Here is a 22,519-nt window from a genome sequence, read left to right as displayed (position 1 = left end):
ATAGGGCTGCCAGCTGCGCCAGGGTACTGTATAAAGCTGCCAGCTGCGCTGCAGTACTGTGTAGAGCTACCAGATGCTCCACGGTGCTGAATGTAGAGCTGCCAAATGCGCCACGGTATTGTATAGAGCTGCCAGTTGTGCAACAGTACTGTATAGAGCTGCCAGCTACACAAGGGTACTGTATAGAGCTAAGTCAGGGTACAGTATAGAGTTGCGAAGATAGTGTATAGAACTGTCAGCTGCGCCAGGGTACTGTATAGAGCTGCCAGCTGCGACTGTTTACTGTATAGAGTTGCCAGCTGCGCTAGGGTAGAGTATAGAGCTGCCAGCTGCACCAGAGTACTGTATAGAGCTGCCAGCTTCACCAGAGTACTGTATAGAGCTGCCAGCTTCACCAGAGTACTGTATGGAGCTGCCAGAGTACTGTATAGAGCTGCCAGATGCCCAGGGTACTGTATAAAGCTGCTAGGGTAGGGGTATGGAGCTGCCAGTTGCGCCAGGGTACTGTATAGAGCTGCCAGCTGCGCCAGGGTACTCTATAGAGCTGCTAGCTTGGCCAGTGTACTGTATAGAGCTGCAAAGGTACTGTATAGAGCTGCCAAGTTCACCAGGGTAGTGTATAGAGCTGACAGCAGCCCTAGGGTACTGTATAGAGCTACAAGCAGCGCCAGAGTACTGTATAGAGCTTCAAAGGTAGTGTATAGAGCTACCATCTGCGCCAGGGGTAGTGTATAGAGCTGCTAACTGCACCAGGGTACTGTATAGAGCTGCCAGCTGCACTAGGATACTATATAGAGCTGCCAGCGAAACCAGGGTACTGTACAGAGCTGCCAGGGTACTGTATAGAACTGCCAGGATAGCTGTATAGAGCTGGCTGCTGCGCCAGGGTACAGGGACCTCCAGGGATTTCCAGAGGCCTGAAGGAACCTCCAGGGACATTCAGGTGGCCTCCAGGGGCCTCCAGGGACCTCCAGTGAACCTCCAAAGGCCTCCAGGGACATCCAAGGGCCTTCAGAGACCTCAAGGGGCCTCTAGGGGGCCTCCAGTGACATCTTAGGGGCCTCCAAAGACCTTCCAGGGGCTTCCAGGGACCTCCAGGGGCCTTCAAAAAAATCCAGGGGCCTCCAGAGACCTCCAAGGGCCTCAAAGGACCTCAAGAGGCCTCTAGGGGGGGCCTCCAGGGACATCCTAGGAACCTCCAGAGACGTCCAGGGGCCTTGAGGGACCTCCAGAGACCTTCAGGGGCCTCAAGGGACCTCCAGGGACCTCCAGGGAACATCCAGGGGCCTCCAGAGATCTCCAGGGACATTCAGGAGGCCTCCAGAGGCCTCCGGGGACCTTTAGGGGCCTCAGGGGACCTCCAGGGACATTCAGGTGGCCTCTAGGAGCCTCCAGGAACCTCCCGAGATCTCCAGGGACCTTTCAGGACCTCCAGGAGGCCTTTAGGGGCCTCCAAGGAACTCCAGGGGACCTCCACGGACATCCAGGGGCCTCCAGAAAACGTTAGGAGTCTCCAGGGACCTCCAGGGGCCTCAAGAGACCTCCAGGGACATTCAGATGACTTCCAGGGGCCTGCAGGAAGCTTCACAGGCCTTCAGGTATCTTCAGGAGCCCTTTAGAGGTCTTCAGGGACCTCTAAGGGGCCTCCAGAGACCTCCAGGCAATTTCAAGGGGCCTTAAAGGGCCTGCGGGGACCGCCTGGGACCTCCAGGGAATTTCAAGGGGTCTCCTTGGGCCTCCAGTAACATGTAGGGGTTTGCAGGGGCCTCTAGGGACTTCTAGGGACGTCCACGGACTTCAAGAGGCCTCCAGGGACCACAGGGGGCTCTAAAGAGCCTCCAGGGTCCTTCTGGAATCTCCAAGGACATCCAGTGGACCTCCAGAGACCTTATGGGACTTCAAGGGCCATCCAGGGGCATCCAGGGACATCCAAGGGGGTCTCCAAAGACCTCCAGGGGTCTCTAGGGACCTCCAAGGGCCTCTAGGGGGGCCTCCAGGGACTTCCTAGGGGCCTCCAGAAATATCCAGGGGCCTCGAGAGACCTCCAGGGACATCTAGGGGACTTCCAAGGGCCTCCAGAGACATTTAGAGGGCCTCCAGGGGCCTCCAGAGACCTCCATGAGCCTCCAGGGACCTCCAGAAGCCTTAAGGGGCTTCACGGGAACTCCACGGGACTTCCACGGACGTTTACGGACATCCAAGGGCCTCCATGGGCATCCAGTAACCTTTAAGGGCCTTCAGGGAGGCCCCAGGACCTCCGAAGACCTTCAGGGGGCCTCCAGGGGCCCTTCAGAAAAATTTAGGGGTTTCCAGGGACCTCCAGAGACCTCCAGGGACATCCAGGGACCTCCAGGGGCCTCAAGGGACCTCCAAGGACATTCAGGTGGCCTCCAGAGGCCTCCAAAGACCTCCCCTCCAGGGACCTCCAGAGCCCTTTATGGATCTCCAGGATGCCTTTAGAAGCCTCCAGGGACCTCCAAGGACCTCAAGGGGCCTCCAGGGACCTCAAGGGGCCTCTAAGGGGCCTCCAGGGACATTTTGGGGGCCTCCAGTGACATTCAGTGCCTCCAGAGACCTTCAGTGTCTCAAGGGACCTCCAGGGACATCCAAGAGACCTCCAGGGGCCTCCAAGAACCTTTAGGGGTCTCCAAAGGCCTCCAGGAACCTCCATGAGACTCCAGGGACCTCCAGACGCTTTTAAGGCTTCAGGAGGTCCCTGGAGTCTCAGGAGGCCTGAGGAGGGAACTCCAAGGGACCAGGGGCCTTCAAGGGCATCCAGTAACCTTTAGGGGCCTTCAGGGGGGCCTCCAGGGCCCTTCACGGCCCTCCAGAAAACTTTAGGGGTCTCCAGGGTACTCCAGGAGCATCCAGGGACCTCCAGGGGCCTCAAATGACCTCCAAGGACATTCAGGTGGCCTCCAGAGGCCTCCAGGGACCTTCTGGGGTCTCCAGGGACCTCCAAAGCCTTTTAGGGACCTCCAGGATGCCTTTAGAAACCTCCAGGGACCTCAAGGGGCCTCCAGGGACCTCAAGGGGCCTCAAGGGGCCTCTAGCGGGCCTCCAGGGACATTTTGGGGGCCTTCAGAGACCTCCAGTGCCTCAAGAGACCTCCAGGGACATTCAAGGGATCTACGGGGGGCCTCCAGAGACCTCCAGGGAATTTCAGGGGGCCTCCAGGAACCTTTAGGGGTCTCCAAAGGCCTCCAGGAACCTCCAGGGATCTCAAGGGGCCTCTTGGGGTTCTCCAGGGTCCTCCTGGGACCACCAGGGACATCCAGTGAACTTCCAAGGATGTCTAGGCGCCTCCAGAGACCTCCAGGGAATTTTAAGGGGCCTCAGGGGACCGCCAGGGACCTCCAGAGACCTCTAGGAGGCCTCCAAGGGCCTCCAGGGACCTCCTGGTGCCTCCAGGGACCTCCAGGGGCCTCAAGGGACCTCCGGGGACATTCAGCTGGCTTCCAGGAGCCTCCAGGAACTCCAGGAGCCTCCAGGGACCTTCAAAGGCCTTTAGGGACCTTTAGAAGGCCTTTAGGGGCCTTCAGGGGCCTCCAAAGGCCTTCTAAGGTCTTTCAGAGATTTCCAGGGGCCTCCAGGAATCTCAAGGGACCTCTAGAGGCCTCCAGGGACATCCTGGAGGGCCTTCAGAGACCTCCAGGGGTCTCAAAGAACCTCCAGGGGACTCCAGAGACCTCCAGGAAATTTCAGGGGGGCCTCCAGGGGCCTCCAGGAACATTTAGGGGTCTCCAGGTGTCTCTAGGGACCTCCAGGTTCCTCCAGGGACCTCCAGGAGCCTCCAGGGACCTCAAGGAGCCTTTAAGGGTCTCTAAGGGGCCTCCAAGGTCTTCCTGGGACCTCCAGGGACATCCAGGGGACCTCCAGGGACCTCAAGGGACTTCAAGGGGCATCCAGGGGCTTCCAGGGACATCCAAGGGGCCTCCATGGTTCTCCAGGGACTTTCAGGGCGCCTCCAGGGACCTAAAGGGATCTCCAAGGGCCTCCAGGGACTTTTAGGCTCCTTCAGGGAGGCTCCAGAACCTCCGAAAACATTCAGGGGCCTCCAGAGACCTCCTTGACCCTCCAGGAAACATTAGGGGTTTCCAGGGGCCTCCAGAGACCTCCATGGGAATCCAGGGACCTCCAGGGGCCTCCAAAGACCTCCAGGGGGGCCTTTAGGGACCTCCAGAACCTCCAGAGGACCTCCAAAGGCCTCCAAGGACCTCCAGGGGTCTCCAGGGACCTCAAAGAGCCTCTAAGGAAACTCCAGAGATATTCTAGGAGCCTCTAAAGACCTCCAAGGGCCTCCTGGGACCACCAAGAGCCTCAGGGGACCTCCAGGGGCCTCCAGAGATCTCTAGAGGCCTCCAGGGACCTCAAAGGGCCTCTAGGGGGCCTCCAGGGACTTTCAGGGGCCTCAAGGGACCTCCAGGGACATTCTGGTGGTCTGCAGAGACCTCCAGAGACCTCCAGAGGACCTACAACGGCCTTTAGGGTCCTCCAGGGGCCTCCAGGGACCTCAAGGGGCCTCAAGGGGCCTCCAGAGATCACCAGGGACCTTAAAGGGCCTCTAGGTGGCCTCCAGGGATGTTCTAGGGGCCTCCAGAGACCTCCAGAGGCTTTGAGGGACCTCCAGGGACATCCAGGGGACATCCAGGGGCCTTCGGAGATCTCCAGGGATATTCAGGGGGTTTCCAGGGGCCTCAAGGGACCTCCATGTGCCTCCAGGGACCTCCAGAGGCCTCAAGGGACCTCCAAGGTCATACAGGGGACATCCAGGGGCCTCCAGAGATCTCCAGGGACAATCAGGTGGCCTCCGGGGGCCTCCAGGGACCTTCAAGGGCATTTAGGGACCTCCAGGAGGCTTTTAGGGGCCTCCAGAGGACCTCTAAGGTTTTCCAGGGATCTCCAGGGGTTTTAAGGGACCTCAAGGGGCCTGTAGGAGCCTCCAGGGATATCCTGGGGGGCTTCCAGAGACCTCCAGGAGCCTCAAGGAACCTCTAGGGACATCCAGAGGACCTCCAGGGGGACTCCAGAGACCTCCAGTGAATTGCAGGGGGCTCCAGTGGCCTCCAGGAACATTTAGGGGTCTCCAGGGAAGTCTATGGACCTTCAGGGACCTCCAGTAGCCTCCAGGGACCTTTAGGGGCCTATAAAAGGCCTTCAGCGTTCTCCAGGGAATTTCAGGGGGGCCTCCAGGGGCCTCCAGGAACCTTTAGGGGTCTCCAAAGGCCTCCAGGAACCTCCAGGGATCTCAAGGGGCCTCTTGGGGTTCTCCAGGGTCCTCCTGGGACCACCAGGGACATCCAGTGAACTTCCAAGGATGTCTAGGCGCCTCCAGAGACCTCCAGGGAATTTTAAGGGGCCTCAGGGGACCGCCAGGGACCTCCAGAGACCTCTAGGAGGCCTCCAAGGGCCTCCAGGGACCTCCTGGTGCCTCCAGGGACCTCCAGGGGCCTCAAGGGACCTCCGGGGACATTCAGCTGGCTTCCAGGAGCCTCCAGGAACTCCAGGAGCCTCCAGGGACCTTCAAAGGCCTTTAGGGACCTTTAGAAGGCCTTTAGGGGCCTTCAGGGGCCTCCAAAGGCCTTCTAAGGTCTTTCAGAGATTTCCAGGGGCCTCCAGGAATCTCAAGGGACCTCTAGAGGCCTCCAGGGACATCCTGGAGGACCTTCAGAGACCTCCAGGGGTCTCAAAGAACCTCCAGGGGACTCCAGAGACCTCCAGGAAATTTCAGGGGGGCCTCCAGGGGCCTCCAGGAACATTTAGGGGTCTCCAGGTGTCTCTAGGGACCTCCAGGTTCCTCCAGGGACCTCCAGGAGCCTCCAGGGACCTCAAGGAGCCTTTAAGGGTCTCTAAGGGGCCTCCAAGGTCTTCCTGGGACCTCCAGGGACATCCAGGGGACCTCCAGGGACCTCAAGGGACTTCAAGGGGCATCCAGGGGCTTCCAGGGACATCCAAGGGGCCTCCATGGTTCTCCAGGGACTTTCAGGGCGCCTCCAGGGACCTAAAGGGATCTCCAAGGGCCTCCAGGGACTTTTAGGCTCCTTCAGGGAGGCTCCAGAACCTCCGAAAACATTCAGGGGCCTCCAGAGACCTCCTTGACCCTCCAGGAAACATTAGGGGTTTCCAGGGGCCTCCAGAGACCTCCATGGGAATCCAGGGACCTCCAGGGGCCTCCAAAGACCTCCAGGGGGGCCTTTAGGGACCTCCAGAACCTCCAGAGGACCTCCAAAGGCCTCCAAGGACCTCCAGGGGTCTCCAGGGACCTCAAAGAGCCTCTAAGGAAACTCCAGAGATATTCTAGGAGCCTCTAAAGACCTCCAAGGGCCTCCTGGGACCACCAAGAGCCTCAGGGGACCTCCAGGGGCCTCCAGAGATCTCTAGAGGCCTCCAGGGACCTCAAAGGGCCTCTAGGGGGCCTCCAGGGACTTTCAGGGGCCTCAAGGGACCTCCAGGGACATTCTGGTGGTCTGCAGAGACCTCCAGAGACCTCCAGAGGACCTACAACGGCCTTTAGGGTCCTCCAGGGGCCTCCAGGGACCTCAAGGGGCCTCAAGGGGCCTCCAGAGATCACCAGGGACCTTAAAGGGCCTCTAGGTGGCCTCCAGGGATGTTCTAGGGGCCTCCAGAGACCTCCAGAGGCTTTGAGGGACCTCCAGGGACATCCAGGGGACATCCAGGGGCCTTCGGAGATCTCCAGGGATATTCAGGGGGTTTCCAGGGGCCTCAAGGGACCTCCATGTGCCTCCAGGGACCTCCAGAGGCCTCAAGGGACCTCCAAGGTCATACAGGGGACATCCAGGGGCCTCCAGAGATCTCCAGGGACAATCAGGTGGCCTCCGGGGGCCTCCAGGGACCTTCAAGGGCATTTAGGGACCTCCAGGAGGCTTTTAGGGGCCTCCAGAGGACCTCTAAGGTTTTCCAGGGATCTCCAGGGGTTTTAAGGGACCTCAAGGGGCCTGTAGGAGCCTCCAGGGATATCCTGGGGGGCTTCCAGAGACCTCCAGGAGCCTCAAGGAACCTCTAGGGACATCCAGAGGACCTCCAGGGGGACTCCAGAGACCTCCAGTGAATTGCAGGGGGCTCCAGTGGCCTCCAGGAACATTTAGGGGTCTCCAGGGAAGTCTATGGACCTTCAGGGACCTCCAGTAGCCTCCAGGGACCTTTAGGGGCCTATAAAAGGCCTTCAGCGTTCTCCAGGGAATTTCAGGGGGGCCTCCAGGGGCCTCCAGGAACCTTTAGGGGTCTCTAAAGGCCTCCAGGAACCTCCAGGATCCTCAAGGGACCTCTAAGGGGCCTCCAGGGTCCACCTGGAACCTCCAGGGACATCCAGGGGACCTCCAGGAACCTCAAGAGACTTTAAGGGGCATCCAGGGGCCTCTAGAGACATCCAAGGGGCCTCCATGGTTCTCCAGGGACATCCAGGGCGCCTTCAGGGACCTAAAGAAACCCCCAGGGGCCTCCAGAGGCCTCCAAGGGCCTCCAGGGACTTTTAAGGTCCTTCAGGGAGGCTCCACGACTTCCAAAAACATTCAGGGGGCCTCCAGGGGCCCTCTAGGAAACTTTAGGGGTCACCAGGGACCTCCATGGGCCTCAAGGGACTTCCAAGGGCCTCAAGGGACTTCCAGGGACACTCAGGAGGCCTGCTGGGGCCTCCAAGGACCTCCAGGGGCCTCCAAGGACCTCCAGGGGCCTCCAAGGACCTCCAGGTGCCTTTAAGGACCTCCAGGATTCATTTAGGGGCCTCCAGTAACCTTCAGAGGACCTACAAAGGGCTCCAGGGATCTCAAGCGGATCTCTAGGGGGGCCTCCAGGGTCCTCCTGGGACCTCAAGGGACATCCAGTGGGCCTCCAGGGACCTCTAGGCACCTCCAGAGACCTCCGGGGAATTTCAAGGGGCTTCAAGGAGACTCAAGGGACCGCTAGGGACCTCCAGGGACCTCTTTAGGGCCTTCAAGGACCTCCAGAGACCTGCAGAAGCCACTAGAGAGACTCCAGGGATATCATAGGGGCCTCCAAAGACGTTCAGGGACCTCCAGGGGCCTCCAGGGACCTCCAGGGACCTCCAGGGGCCTCAAGGGGGCCTCCAGAGATCTCCAGGGGCATTCAGGGGGCCTCCAGGGGCCTAAAGGGATCTCCATTAGCCTCCAGGGACTTCCAGAGGCCTCAAGGGACCTCCAGAGGCCTCAAGGGACCTCCAAAGTCATTCAGATGCTCTCCAGTGGCCTCCAGCGAACTCATAGGGCCTCTAGCGGGCCTCCAGAGACATCCTAGGGGGCCTCCAAAGACCTCCAGGGGCCACCAGAGACCTCCAGGGGCTTTCAGAAACCTCCAGGGACCTCCAGGGGACCTTTTGAGGGACTCCAGGGACATTCTTGGGGCCCCCCAAAGGCCTCCAGGGGCCTCCAAGGACCTCCAGGGGCCTCAAGGGGCCTCCAGCGATATCATAGGGGCCTCGAGGGATCTCCAGGAACATCCAGGGGACATTCAGGGGTCTCCAGAGATATCCAGGAGCATTCAAGGGGACCTCCGGGGGCCTCCAGCTTACAATGAAGAGAGATCTCGTATTCTTGGCTTATCACTTTGGGGGTTCCGTCGGAGCACCCCCAATCCCGTGAGGGCCAGCGCCGCGGAACCCCCACCCCCGAAGGGCAAGCGGAAGCTGGCTGCTATAAGTAGGAACATGACATCTCGCTACCGTGGCCGTAGCGACCTCCATGAGCCTTTAGGAACTTCCAAAGACATTCAGGTGCTCTCCATGCTGGGGCCTCCAGCGAACTCAAATGGCCTCTAGAGGGCCTCCAGAGACATCCTAGGGGCCTCCAAAGACCTCCAGGGGCCACCAGAGACCTTCAGGGACCTTCGGGAACCTCCAGGGGTTTCAAGGGGCCTCCAGGAACAACCAGGGACCTCAAGAGGCCTCTAGGTGGCCTCCAGGGACATCCTAGGGGCCTCCAGAGATCTCCAGGGACATTCAGGGGTCTCCACTGACCTTCAAGAGACTCTGGGAACTTCCAAAGGCCTCAAGGGACCTCCAGAGGACTCAAGGAATCTCTAGGGACATTCTGGTGGCCTCCAGGGATGTCCAGGGGCCTCCAAGGACCACCAAGGGCCTCAAGGGACCTCCAGGGGCCTCCAGGGACCTCAAAAGGCCTCTAGAGGGCCTCCAGGGACATCCAGAGGCTTCGAGTGACATCCAGGGACATCCAGGGGACATCCAGGGGCCTCCAGAAATCTCCAGGGACATTCAGATAGCCTGAAGGGGCTTCCAGGGACCTCCAGGTGCCTTTAAAGACTTCCAGGAAGCCTTTAGGGAAGCCTTTTCCCTCTAAGGGAAATCCAGGGGCCTTCATAGATCTCAAGAGGCCTTTAGGGACCTCCAGGATTCATTTAGGGGCCACCAGGGACTTCTAGGGGTCCTTCAGAGGCCTCCCGGGACCTCCAGAGACCTCAAGGAGCCTCTAAGGAGACTCCATGGACATTTTAAGGGGCCTCCAGGGACCTCCAGGGGCCTCCAGAGACCTCAAGGGGCTTCTAGGGCGCCCTCCAGGGACATTTTGGGGGCATCCAGAGACCTCCAGGGGCCTCAAGGGACCTCCAGGGACATCCAAGGGAACTCCAGGAACCTCGAGAGACCTCCAAGGAATTTCAGGGGGCCTCCAGGGGCCTCCAGGATCCTTTAGGGGTCTACAAAGGCCTCCAGAGACCTCATGGGCCTCCAGGGACCTCAAGGGGCCTCTAGGGACCCTGCAGGCTCCTCCTGGGACCTCCAAGGACATCCAGTGGGCCTCCAGGGACCTCCAGGCGCCTCAAGGGACCTTCAGGGACATTCAGCTGGCTTCTAGGAGCCTTCAGGGAACTCCAGGGGCCTCCAGAGGACAAGGGCCTTTAAGGACCTCCAGGGGGCCTTTAGGGGGGCCTCCAGGGACCTCAAAAGGTCCTCTAAAGTTTTCCAGGGATCTCCAGTGGCTTGCTTCCAGGGATCTAAAGGGGCCTTTAGGGGGACTCCAGGGACATCCTGGGGTCTTTCAAAGACCTCCAGGGACCTCCTGGGACATCTAGGAGACATCCAGGGGACTTCCTAGGGGCCTCTAGAGACCTACAAGAGCCTCGAGGGACCTCCAGGGGACATTCAGGGGACATCCAGGGGCCTCCAGAGATCTCCAGGGATATTCAGGGGGCCTCCTAGGGCCTCCAGGGACCTCCATGAGACTCTAGGGACTTCCAAAGGACTCAAGGGACCTCCATGAGACTCTAGGGACTTCCAAAGGACTCAAGGGACCTCCAGGGACACTCAGGTGGCCTCCAGGGGCCTAAAGGGACCTTAAAAAAATCTCTAGAGGGCCTCCAGAGACATCTTATGGGCCTCCAAAAACCTCCAGGGGCCACCAGGGACCTCCAGGGGCCACCAGGGACCTCCAGGGGCCACCAGGGACCTCCAAGGGCCACCAGGGACTTCCAGGGGCCTTCAGAAACGTCCAGGGGGCCTCAAGTGGCCTCCAGAAACCTCCAGGGACCTCATGGGGCCTCTAGGGGGCCTTCAGGGACATCCTAAGGGCCTCCAGAGACCTCCAGGGGCCCCGAGGGACCTCCAGGAACATCCAGAGGACATTCAGGGGCCTCCAGAGATCTCTAGGGACATTCAGGGGGGCCTCAAGGGACGTCCATGAGCCTCCAGGGACATCCAGAGACTTCAAGGGACCTCCAGGGGCAATTAGGGACCTCCTGAATGCCTTTAGGGCCTCCAGGGACATCCAAGGGGTCTCAAGGGCTCTCCAGGGACCTTTAGGGGCCTCCAAAGGAACTCCAGGGGCTTCCAGAGACCTCAAGGGGCCTTTAGGGACCTCCAGGATTCATTTAGGGGTCTCCAGGGACCTCCAGGGGACCTTCAAAGGCCTCCCGGGACCTCCAGGGACCTCAAGGGGCCTCAAGGGAGACTCCAGAGACAATCTAAGGGGTCTCCAGGGACCTCCAGAGGGCCTCCAGAGACCTCCAGAGGCCTCCAGGAACCTTAAGGGGCCTCCAGGAACCATAAGGGGTTTCTAGGGGGCTTCCAGGGACATTTTGGGGGCCTCCAGAGATCTCCAGAGGCCTCAAGGGACCTCCAGGAACCTCTAGAGACCTCCAAGGAATTTCAGGGGGCCTCCAAGGGCCTCCAGGAACCTTTAGGGGTCTCCAAAGACCTCCAGGAACCTCCAGGGGCCTCCAGGGACCTTATGAGCCTCCAGGAACCTCAAGGGGCTTCTAGGAACCCTGCAGGCTCTTCCTGGGACCTCCAAGGAACTCAAGAGACCGCTAGGGACCTCCAAGGAACTCAAGAGACCGCTAGGGACCTCCAGAAACCTCTAAGGGGCCTCCAGGGACCTCCAGAGGCCTCAAGGGACCTTCAGGGACATTCAGCTGGCTTCCAGGAGCCTCCAGGGAACTCCAGGGGCCTCCAGAGGACAAGGGCCTTTAAGGACCTCCAGGAGGCCTTTAGGGGCCTAAAGGAACCTCAAAAGGACCTGTAAAGTTTTCCAGGAATCTCCAGTGGCTTCCAGGGATATAAAGGGGCCTCTAGGGGGACTCCAGGGACATCCTAGGGTCTTTCAAAGACCTCCAGGGACCTCCAGTGACCTCCAGGGGGCATCAAGGGGCCTCCAAAGACCTCCAGTGACCTCCATAGGGGGCATCAAGGGGCCTCCAAAGACCTCCAGGGGCCTCCAAAGACCTCCAGGGACCCTCCAGGGACATCTAGGAGGCCTCCAGGAACTTCCTAGGGGCCTCTAGAGACCTACAAGAGGCTCGGGGGACCTCCAGGAACATCCAGGGGACATCCAGGGGCCTCCAGAGATCTCCAGTGATATTCAGGGGGCCTCCAGGGGCCTCCAGGGACCTCCATGAGACTCTAGGGACTTCCAAAGGCCTCCAGGGACATTCAAGTGGCCTCCAAGAGCCTCCAGGGACCTCCAGGGGCCTCAAGAGACCTCCAGGGGCCTCAAGGGACCTCCAGGAACATTCAGGTGACTTCCAGGAGCCTCCAGAGAACTCCAGGGGCCTCCAGGGACCTTTAGGGGCCTTAAGAGGCCTCCAGGGACTTCCATGAGCATCCAGGGACCTCCAGAGGCATCAGGGGGACCTCCAGGGACATTCAGGCGGCCTCCAGGGGCCTCCTGGGACCTTCAGGGACATCCAGTGGGCCTCCAGGGACCTCCAGGCGCCTCCAGAGACCTCCAGGGAATTTCAGGGGCTCCAGGGGCATCCAGGAACATTTAGGGGTCTCCAAGGGGCCTCTATGGACCTCCAGGGGCCTCCAGGAGCCTCCAGGAATCTCGAGGGGCCTCTACGGGGCCTCCAGGGTCCTTCTGGGACCTCCATGGACATCCAGGGGACCTCCAAGGACCTCAAGGGACTTCAAGGCGCATCCAGAGGTCTCCAGGGACATCCAAGGGGCCTCCATGGTTCTCCAGGGACATCCAGAGCGCCTCCAGGGACCTAATGGGGTCTCCAGGGGCCTTCAGAGACCTCCAAGGGCCTCCGGTGACCTCAAGGGATCTCTAGGGAGCCTCCAGAGACATCCTCGGGGCCTCCAGATACCTCTAGGAGCCTCCAGGGACCTCCATGAGCCTCTAGAGACCGCCAGAGGCCTCAAGGGACCTCCAGGGACATTCAGGTGGCCTCCAGGGGCATCCACGGACCTTCAGGGGCCTCAAAGGGCCTCCCTCCAGAGACCTCCAGGGGCCTCCAGGGACCTCCAGAGACATCCAAGTGACCTATAGGGGCCTCCAAAGATCTTCAGGCAATTTCAGGCGGCCTCCAGGAACCTTTAGGAGTCTCCATAGGCCTTCAGGAACCTCCAGGGGCCTCTAGGGACCTCCAGAGACCTCCAGGGACCTCAAGGGGCCTCCAGAGCTCTCCAAGGAATTTCAAGGGGCCTCAGGGGACCACCAGAGACCTCTAGGGACCTCTATGGGGCCTCCAAGGGCCTGCAGGGACCTCCAGGGGCCTCCAGCAACCACCAGGGGTCTTCAGGGACCTCCAGAGGCCTCAAGGAACCTCCAGGGACATTCAGGTGGCTTCCAGGAGCCTCCAGGGACCTTCAAGGGCCCTTTGGGACCCCCATGAGGCCTTTAGGGGCCTTCAGAGACATCCAAAGGACTTCTAAGGTCCTCCAAGGACCTCCAGAGGCCTCCAGGCACCTCAAGGGGCCTCTAGAAGCCTCCAGGGACATCCTAGGTGCCTCCAAAGACTTCCAGGGGCCTTATGAAACCTCCAGGGACATCCAGGGGACCTCCAGGGGACGCCAGAGTTCTCCTAGGAACTTCAGGAAGCCTCCAGGGGCCTCTAAGAACATTTAGGAGTCTCCTCCAGGGGCCTCTAGGGACCTCCAGGGACCTCCATGAGCCTCCAGGGACCTCCTGGGGCCTCCAGGGACCTCAAGGGGCCTCAGGGACCTTAAGGGGCCTCTAGAGGGGCATCCAGGGACATTTTGGGGGCCTCCAGAGACCTCCAGGGGCCTCAAGGGACCTTCAGAGACATCCAAGGGACCTCCAGGGGACTCCAAAGACCTCTAGGGAATTTCAAGGGGGCCTCCTTGGGCCTCCAGGAACCTTTAGGGGTCTCCAAAGGCCTCCAGGAACCTCCAGGGGCGTCCAGGGAATTTCAAGGGGCCTCAAGGGGCTTCCAAGGGCCTCCAGGGACCTCCAGAGACCTCCAGGGGTCTCCAGGGACCTCCAGAGGCCTCAAAGGCCTTCCAGGGACATTCAGATGGCTTCCAGGAGCCTCCAGGGAACTCCAGAGGCCTCCAGGGACCTTCAAGGGCCCTTTAGGGACCTCCATGAGGCCTTTATTGCCCTCCAAGGACCTCCAAAGGACTTCTAAGGTCCTCCAAGGACCTCCAAAGGCCTCCAGGGTCCTCAAGCGGCCTCAAAAAAACTCCAGGAACATCTAAGGGGACCTCCAGGGGTCTCCAGAGTCCTCCAACGATTTTCAGGGGGCCTCCAGGGGCCTCCAGGAACATTTAGGGGCCTCCAGGGACCTCCAGGAGCCTCCAAAGACCTAAAGGGGGCTGTAAGGAGCCTCCGTTGACATCCAAGTGGCCTCCATGGTTCTCCAAGGACATCCAGGGCGCCTCCAGTCACCTAAAGGGATCTCCAGGGCCCCCCAGGGACCTCCATGGGCCTCCAGGGACTTCCAGGGGCCTCAAGGGAAATCCAGAGACCTCCAGGGAACTTCAGGAAGCCTCCAGGGGCCTCCAGGAACATTTAAGGGTCTCCTGGGGGCCTCTAGGGACCTCCAGACCCCTCAAGGGGGGACTCCAGGGACCTCCAGGGGCCTCCAGGGACTTTCAGGGGCCTCAAGGGGCCTCCAAGGGCCTCTAAAAGGCCTCCAGGGACGTCCCAGAGGCCTCCAGAGACCTCCAGAGGCCTCGAGGGACCTCCAGGGATATCCAGGGGCCTCCAGAGATCTCCAAAGGGCCTCCAGAGATCTCCAGGGATATTCAGGGGGCCTCCAAGGACTTCCGTGAGCCTCTAGGGACCACCAGAGGCCTCACGTGATCTCCAGGGACATTCAGGTGGCCTCCAGGGACCTTCAGGGGCATCTAGGGGACCTTCAAAGGCCTCAAGGGGCCTCCAAAGACCTCCAGGAGCCTCCAGGAGCCTCCAGGGACCTCCAGAGACATCCAAGGGACCTATAGGGGCCTTCAAAGACCTTCATGGAATTTCAGGGGACCTCCAGGAGCCTTCAAGAATCTTTAGGGGTCTTCATAGGCATCCAGGAACTTCCAGGGGCCTCTAGGGACCTCCAGGGGCCTCCAGGGACCTCAATGGGTCTCCAGAGACCTCCAGAGAATTTCAAGGGGCCTCAAGGGGCCTCAGAGGACCACCAGGGACCTCCATGGGCCTCCAGGGCCCTCCAGAGGCCTCAAGGGACATTCCGGTGGCTTCCAGGAGCCTCCAGAGACCTTCAAGGGCCTTATGGGACCTTCATGAGGCCTTTAGGGGCCTCCAGGGACCTTCAAAGGACATCTAAGGTCCTCCAGGGACCTCCAGAGGCCTCCAAGGACCTCAAAAGGCTTTTAGATGCCTTCAGGGACATCCTGGGTACCTCCAGAGACCTCCAGGGGCCTCAAGGAACCTCCAGGGACATCCAGGTGACCTCCAGGGAACTTCAGGAAGCCTCTAGAGGCCTCCTGGAACACTTAGGCGTCTCCAGGGGCCTCTAGGGACCTCCAGGGGCCTCCAGGGACCTCAAAGGACCTCTAAGGGGCCTCCAGGGTCCTGGGACCTCCATTGATATCCAGGGGACCTCCAGGGACTTGAAGCGACTTCAAGGCGCATCCAGTGGCCTCCAGAGACATCCATGGTTCTCCAAGGACATCCAAGGGGCCTCCATGGTTTTCTAGGGACATCCAGGGCGCCTCCAGGGACCTAAAGAGGTTTTCAGGGGACTCCAGGAAACTCCATGGGCCTCCAGGAACTTCCTGGGGCCTCAAGGGACCACCAGGCTTCCAGGGGCCCTTCAGGGACCTCCAAGAGCCTCCAGGGACTTCCAGAATTCATTTAGGGGCCTCCAGAAACCTCCAAAGGCCTCCAGACCCCACAAGGGGCCTCTATGGGGCTTCCAGGGACATCCTAGGGGCCTCCAAAGACATCCAGGGGCCTCCAGGGACCTCCATGGGCCTCCAGGGACCTCCATGGGCCTCCAGGGACCTCCGGAGGCCTTTAGGGACCTACAGAAGGCCTTTAGGGGCCTCAAGAGGCCTCCAGAGACCTCCAGGGGCCTCCAGAGACCTCACAGGGCCTCCGGAGACCTCACGGGACCTCTAGGGGGCCTCCAGGGACATCCTAGCGGCCTACAGAGACCTCCAGGAGCCTCCAGGGACCTCCAAGGACATCCAGGGGCCTCCAGAGACATTCAGGGGGCCTCCAGGGACCTCCAAAGGCCTTCAGGGACCTACAGATCCCTAAAGGGGCCTTTAGGGCGACTCCAGGGACATCCTAGGGGCCTTCAAAGACCTCCAGGGGCCTCATGGCGCCTCTAGAACCTTCCAGGGACCTCAATGAGCCTCTTGGGGGCCTCCAGGGACATCCTAGGGGCCTACAGAGACCTCCAAGGACATCCAGGGGACATCCAGAAGCCTAGAGCTACCAGGGTAGCTGTATAGAGCTGCCAGCTGCGCCAGGGTACAGTGGGTACTGCCCACTGCCCATGGGGGTTTGGGCAAAATATGACCCAACGCCGTTTTCAGTAATTGGCATATTTTCGGTATAAAAAGTCGTAATTTGAAACTGAAAATGGGTGCAGAGTCAAAATTCGGCTAAAAAATCACGATCAGGAGTCAAATTTTCGACATTTCAGATATTTTGAAAATTGCAGGGGGGTTTGGGTAAAATATGACCCTGTGCCGTTTTCAGTAATTAGAATATTTTCGGTATAAAAAGTCGTAATTTCAAACTGCAAATATGTGCAGATAGCCAGAATTTGTCTGCAAAATATGGCTCAGAAGTCAGATTTAGTATATTCTGAAAACTGCAGGTGGAATCGAGTCGAATGTGACCCCTTCGACGTTTTCAGTAATTGGCATATTTTCGGTATAAAAAGTCGTAATTTCAAACTCCAAATATTTGCAATGAGCCAGAATTCGGCTCAAAAAATATTCATTGGAACTTTAAACTTCCCATATTGTTCATAGGAACCTCATACTCTCCATGTTGCTTATATTATACTGAGACTCAGTACAGGATATACTCATATCCTGTTCATATTATACGCAGATATTGGCCATATTATACCTGGACCATGTTATACCCATACCATGTTATACCCATACCCTGGACCATGTTATACCCATACCCTGGACCATGTTATACCCATACCCTGGACCATGTTATACCCAGACCCTGTACCATGTTATACTCAGACCCTGCACCATGTTATACCCAGACCCTGCACCATGTTATACCCAGACCCTGCACCATGTTATACCCAGACCCTGTACCATGTTATACCCAGACCCTGCACCATGTTATACCCAGACCCTGTACCATGTTATACCCAGACCCTGCACCATGTTATACTCAGACCCTGCACCATGTTATACCCAGACCCTGCACCATGTTATACCCAGACCCTGCACCATGTTATACCCAGACCCTGCACCATGTTATACCCAGACCCTGCACCATGTTATACCCAGACCCTGCACCATGTTATACCCAGACCCTGCTCATACACTCTCCCAACAAGGTTCCCATCCTCACCTGATACAAGGCCTTTCGACTTAACTGGTAACAAGATCCATTCAGCTGGAATTTATGAAGATAATTTACCTGTGAGAGAGGGGTAAGGGGAGTGGTGAGAGAGAGAGAGAGAGAGAGAGAGAGAGAGAGAGAGAGAGAGAGAGAGAGAGAGAGAGAGAGAGAGAGAGAGAGAGAGAGGAAAGTAATTTTAGCATTTTATTATTTTAAGTTCACTGCGAAATTCTCGTCAACTGACCCTTCTACTAGAGCTCTAATGACTTCGCTGTAAAGTCATTAATGTTTAATGATAATATTTAACGATCAAACGCCTTTAATCACTCAATGACTCGTAATGCCCTCTCGTCCCGTTTGTTGTTGTTGTTGCTAAAGTTTCGCTACCTGGAACAAATAGTTCCAAGTATCACGGGCTATGGTGAGCCCGTAGTCATCGTCGTTCCGTCCTCGCGCCTGCTCTTTATATATACCACTCTACCGAGGCCTGCTTTTCCCCATTATAAATCTTATGTAAATTATAAAAATATTAAAATCCCTTGTCTAGTTTTTTCCTTCCTCTCTCATAGTAATAATAGACACTATATTATGGTATGTGTTAGTGACGTATTTGGTGAAGTTTACCTTATCATATATATGGTTGTAGAGTTCAGTATCGTTTTCTGTTCTTTACATTTATTGCTGTTTACTCTCGTGCAAGTTTGCTTTGATTTTTCTTAATTTATAACCTGCTACATTCTCACCTTCTTTTGTTGGGTTATTTGTTAATCTTTTCTATATATAATTTACCCTCGTCTCTTGTGCCATTATGTTTTTACCATGTTACTTTAAAATGTTAATATAACTAACGAATTAAAACAAACAAATGTAACTGAGGAAAATTTTGTTTAATTGCTTACTAATAAATTAATATTATTTATTTAATTTAAATAAATCGCACTCTTTCCCCCTGTTGCTTTACCACCCACAGTTTATTGAGTTCTCATCGACAGTAAAGTTACCCCTTTAGCGTTAATTTACGTTAGTCTATGCTATCATTTCCTACAAAATCCCATTTTCTGTATCTGAGCATCCCTCTCTCTCCGTCACAGGTCATACAGGATTGGAAATACGTGGCGATGGTACTCGATCGTCTGTTCCTGTGGGTGTTCACGATCGCCTGTGTCGTAGGAACTTGTGGGATCATCTTCCAGGCGCCCTCGCTCTACGATACCCGCGACGCTATCGACGAAATCTACTCCGAGATCGGGACAGCCACAGTCTTTGACTGAAGTCACACGCAATCGCCACACACGCGCGCGCGTGTGTGTGTGTTCTGGAGGAGTGTTGCGGCTCTTGCGTTCGTTATTCATCTTAAACAATGGTTGAGTGGCGCCTGAATGACCTTTAACGTGATGGATAGCTGGGGCTGTAATTGTGAAGCATAAATTTAATATTAAATTAATGTATATTCTGCCGGAACGGTTCTAAACATCATGTTTAGTAAGTGTGTGTGTATGTGTGTGTGTGCGTGTGTATGTGTGTGTGTGTGTATGCGCGTGTATCCGCGTGCGTTTGATGGTAATCTGCCAACCAGCATAAACCACTGGATCTGGGCCTCAGTTACTAAGCATTTTTATTTAAGGACAAAGAGCTTGAACACACGACAAAACACTTTCTTTGATCAAACATCCTGTGAGTGCTCCCTCGTGCTCCTGGGGTCGTGGCGGCAACGTTCCTGGGTCGTGGCGGCAACGTTCGGTAACGTTCCCAGATGTGAACATGTTATACAATACTTGTTAAGTTCTTCGTTGGTTGTTAATTTGTGCTCAAGAGGTGTTCAAGACTAGCCTGAAGAACCCCAAACTCCCACTTACACACTGAAGCGTTGTGACATCAGTATGTATACTCACAATCAGGATATCAGTATGTATACACAAAATCAGGATATCGGTATGTATACACACAATCAGGATATCAGTATGTACGCGCTCAATCAGGATATCAGTATGTATACACACAATCAGGATATCAGTATGTATACACACAATCAGGACATCAGTATGTATACACACAGTCAGGATATCAGTATGTATACAATTCAATCAGGACATCAGTATTACACTTAGGACATCAATGTGTATACACTCAGGACATCAGTATGTATACAATCAGGACCTCAGTATGTACAAACTTAGGATGTCAGTATGTATACACTGAGAACGTCAGCAGGTGACCTCTAATGATATCAGTAAGTGACGAATAAAGATATCAGTGATGTCAATATGTGACCAGTAATGATGTCAGTAGATAACTACTAATGACGTCAATAGGCATCAGCTAATAACGTCAGAAAGTAAACAAAGTGTGGAGATGGTGCGCCTGCGCAGAGAAACTTTCCCCCGTTTTTCATGTTGTTATCCATAACTGTAAGTTTAAGGTAGGACTGTAATAGAAGTTTTATATGCCTATAATTGTACATACAAACAAAAACTTATCAAGAAGGAGAAATCGAGTTTCTCAAAACATGTGTGAAATATCAACTCCTTCTTCATGGAGAGCGAGAGTCAATGGTCCTCTTTTTCAAGCCATTATAGAGTCAGGTATTGTAAATATCTGCCAGGAGGTTGCAAACACCTGCCAGGAGGTTGTAAACACCTGCCAGGAGGTTGAAAACACCTGCCAGGAGGTTGCAAATTATGATCATTCAATATTTTATCATCTTCTCAGTTACAAAACTTCAGTGTTACAGAATCGATATATATATATGGAATTTGTACCAAGTTTTTTACAGCTATTTGCCTGATAATCTTAGCTCATAGTTATCTTGGGAATCACACATCTATGTACACACACACGGCTCCCCCCCCCCATCCCATTAACCCCCCCCCCTACCTACATATTTTCCTTATGGTCAATGTATTGATGGCAGTTAGACGTCAATGAGGTGGTTCTGGTAGGCCTTCCTGATTGGAGGAAAGAGTGTTGGTCTCATATTATATATATATCACTAAGAACTCTTTGACCCGGCCAGGATTCGAACTCATGCCGTCCAGGATCACCCCTAAACGTACACAGTACCGTGACCACCGCACCAATGATCGTCTAGACGATAGACGAACATTGGTGCGGTGGTCACGGTACTGTGTATGTTTAAGGGTGATCCTGGACGGCATGAGTTCGAATCCTGGCCGGGTCAAAGAGTTCTTAGTGATTATATTATATTATATATATATATATATATATATATATATATATATATATATATATATATATATATATATATATATATATATATATATATATATATTGATATTTTCACTCTTGAGTTGTGTTGAAATATGTAAGTGGTCAGCAAGCTCTATTACAATATAAGTGACTAGTAGGCAACGGTATAAGGGGTCAGTTACCAACAGTACAGTATAAGGGGCCAGTCACCAACAGTACAGTATAAGTAACCAATTACTATATATATATATTAGTGTGTGACCACTATGACCATATTATGTGTTTAAAATAATCACCATTCAATATAAAGAAATTGCGCTACATACGGCAATCTTAGAAAAAAACTGATAAATAATAAATGTCCAAAAGATAAATCATAATCTGTGTCAATAATCGATCCCAAACCAAGAAATCTTCCTCTTAATCCTAATGTTGTGCTTCGGTTTTGGTCTCAAGATTAACGAAGGCAGGCATCACGCTTTGGGGCATATCTCGTACCCTCTCGATCTTTTGAACGACCCCAGATGCCCACTGGCAACTCCCAGGGTGGCACTGGCAACTCCCAGGGTGGCTTCGAAACCCCCAGTTTGGGACTGGCACTCCCACGATGGTACAAAGTGTCCCCCCTGGTTCGAACTAAAACTCCCATGTTAAAACAGAAACCAAAAATGCACAGAATAAAAAGATTGAGGGGTATGATTGGACGGATTGTGGCTTTGTACTGATTGGGGGGCTATACTCATTGTACTGATTGTGGCCTTGTATTGACTAGGGGGCTATAATGATTGTGGCGTTGTACTGACTTGACTCGGGGGAGGGCTATAATGATTGTACTGATTGTGGCTTTGTACTGACTGGGAGGCTATAATGATTGCACTGATTGTGGCCATTACATTTTACAATGATGATATGACTTATTGTTAAAAGGACTATCATTATTATACCCATACACAGTTACCATGAGTGTAACGATGATAACCACTAAACAATTATAATGACTTGTGATAAGGACCGTTAATGGTTACAATGATTACCATTAACAGTCATAATAACTATGATGAGAAACAAAAACAATGACAATAATATTTTTGAGGACTTTTTTCCTTGCTTTAAATTCTGTCTCGTTAATAAAAGCATATGTTTGAGTCTTTAAAATGAATTTTGAATTCTTCCCCCTTAGTATATATAATTGTGGCAGGACTCTTGAGTTATAACTCAAGGCTCTCATATGACTCTTGATGCTCAAGTTCATTCTCCAGAGTGGATAGTATAGATGGCGATTGTGTGGAGGCATAAGTGTAAAATATATATGAACTATGGCACCAAAAAAAAAACTATATTCACGTTTTATAATATTGGAATATCGAAAAGGAATTTAAAAAATGCAACATTGAAGTCAATAATGTTTAAATCTATATTGCAAGTGTATCGCGTTGTCGGACAATATTAACTTGTGTCCTATGACTTGTAATGTTTCGGAAACGAAAATAATTATTGCAAGCTCGTCAGTTTCATCAGAAATATTTATGTTACTCAAGTTTTCACTCTGGCTTCTTGCACTCAGTTTCATAGAAAAGTCTTCGTGCAACAGAATATGACCCTTGCACTTCCTCTTTTTTTTTTTAAAGAGTAGTTTTAAATGATTGTAGTTTAGATTGCAGTAGTTTTAAACACACCATGGTTGTATTGATATTGAATATATATATATATATATATATATATATATATATATATATATATATATATATATATATATATATACACACACACACACACACGCACACACACACACACACACACACACACACACACACACACACACACACACACACACACACACACACACACACACACACACACACACACACACACACACACACACACACACACACACGAGTGAGATTTAAGGCTATTTTGATGAGTTTATTCAGTGCATCTTCACGCGGCACAGATGGTAGAGGATTTCTGTGTCACATAGTGCCAAATGAACAGGACACTACAGTAAAAGATAACGCGGGGAGAGAGGAAGGTGACACACAGCCAATCAGAGGCTCGGCTTAACGAGGTCCCAATAACACACT

General features: G+C 54.4%; 1 protein-coding gene across 2 annotated transcripts in view; it reads left to right on the top strand.

The window, feature by feature from the left end:
- Positions 1 to 20,253, top strand: part of nAChRbeta2 (nicotinic acetylcholine receptor beta2) — a 230,573-nt gene extending 210,320 nt beyond the window's left edge. Inside the window, exon 13 of one of the 2 annotated variants that reach the window (XR_006772946.2) lies at positions 18,323 to 18,463. Coding sequence is in view for 1 of the 2 variants with exons in the window: in XM_045743586.2 (XP_045599542.1) it covers positions 18,323 to 18,502 (180 nt within the window). In the remaining variant the exon portion in view is untranslated. Of the gene's footprint in view, positions 1 to 18,322 lie in introns of both variants that reach the window. The other variant, XM_045743586.2, reaches the window with a different exon arrangement.
- The last annotated feature ends 2,266 nt before the right edge of the window (positions 20,254 to 22,519 follow it).

The sequence above is a fragment of the Procambarus clarkii genome, chromosome 31 (genome assembly GCF_040958095.1).
Source record: "Procambarus clarkii isolate CNS0578487 chromosome 31, FALCON_Pclarkii_2.0, whole genome shotgun sequence".
Classification (NCBI taxonomy): Eukaryota; Metazoa; Arthropoda; class Malacostraca; order Decapoda; family Cambaridae; genus Procambarus; species Procambarus clarkii.
This window is presented reverse-complemented; position numbering and strand designations above follow the sequence as displayed.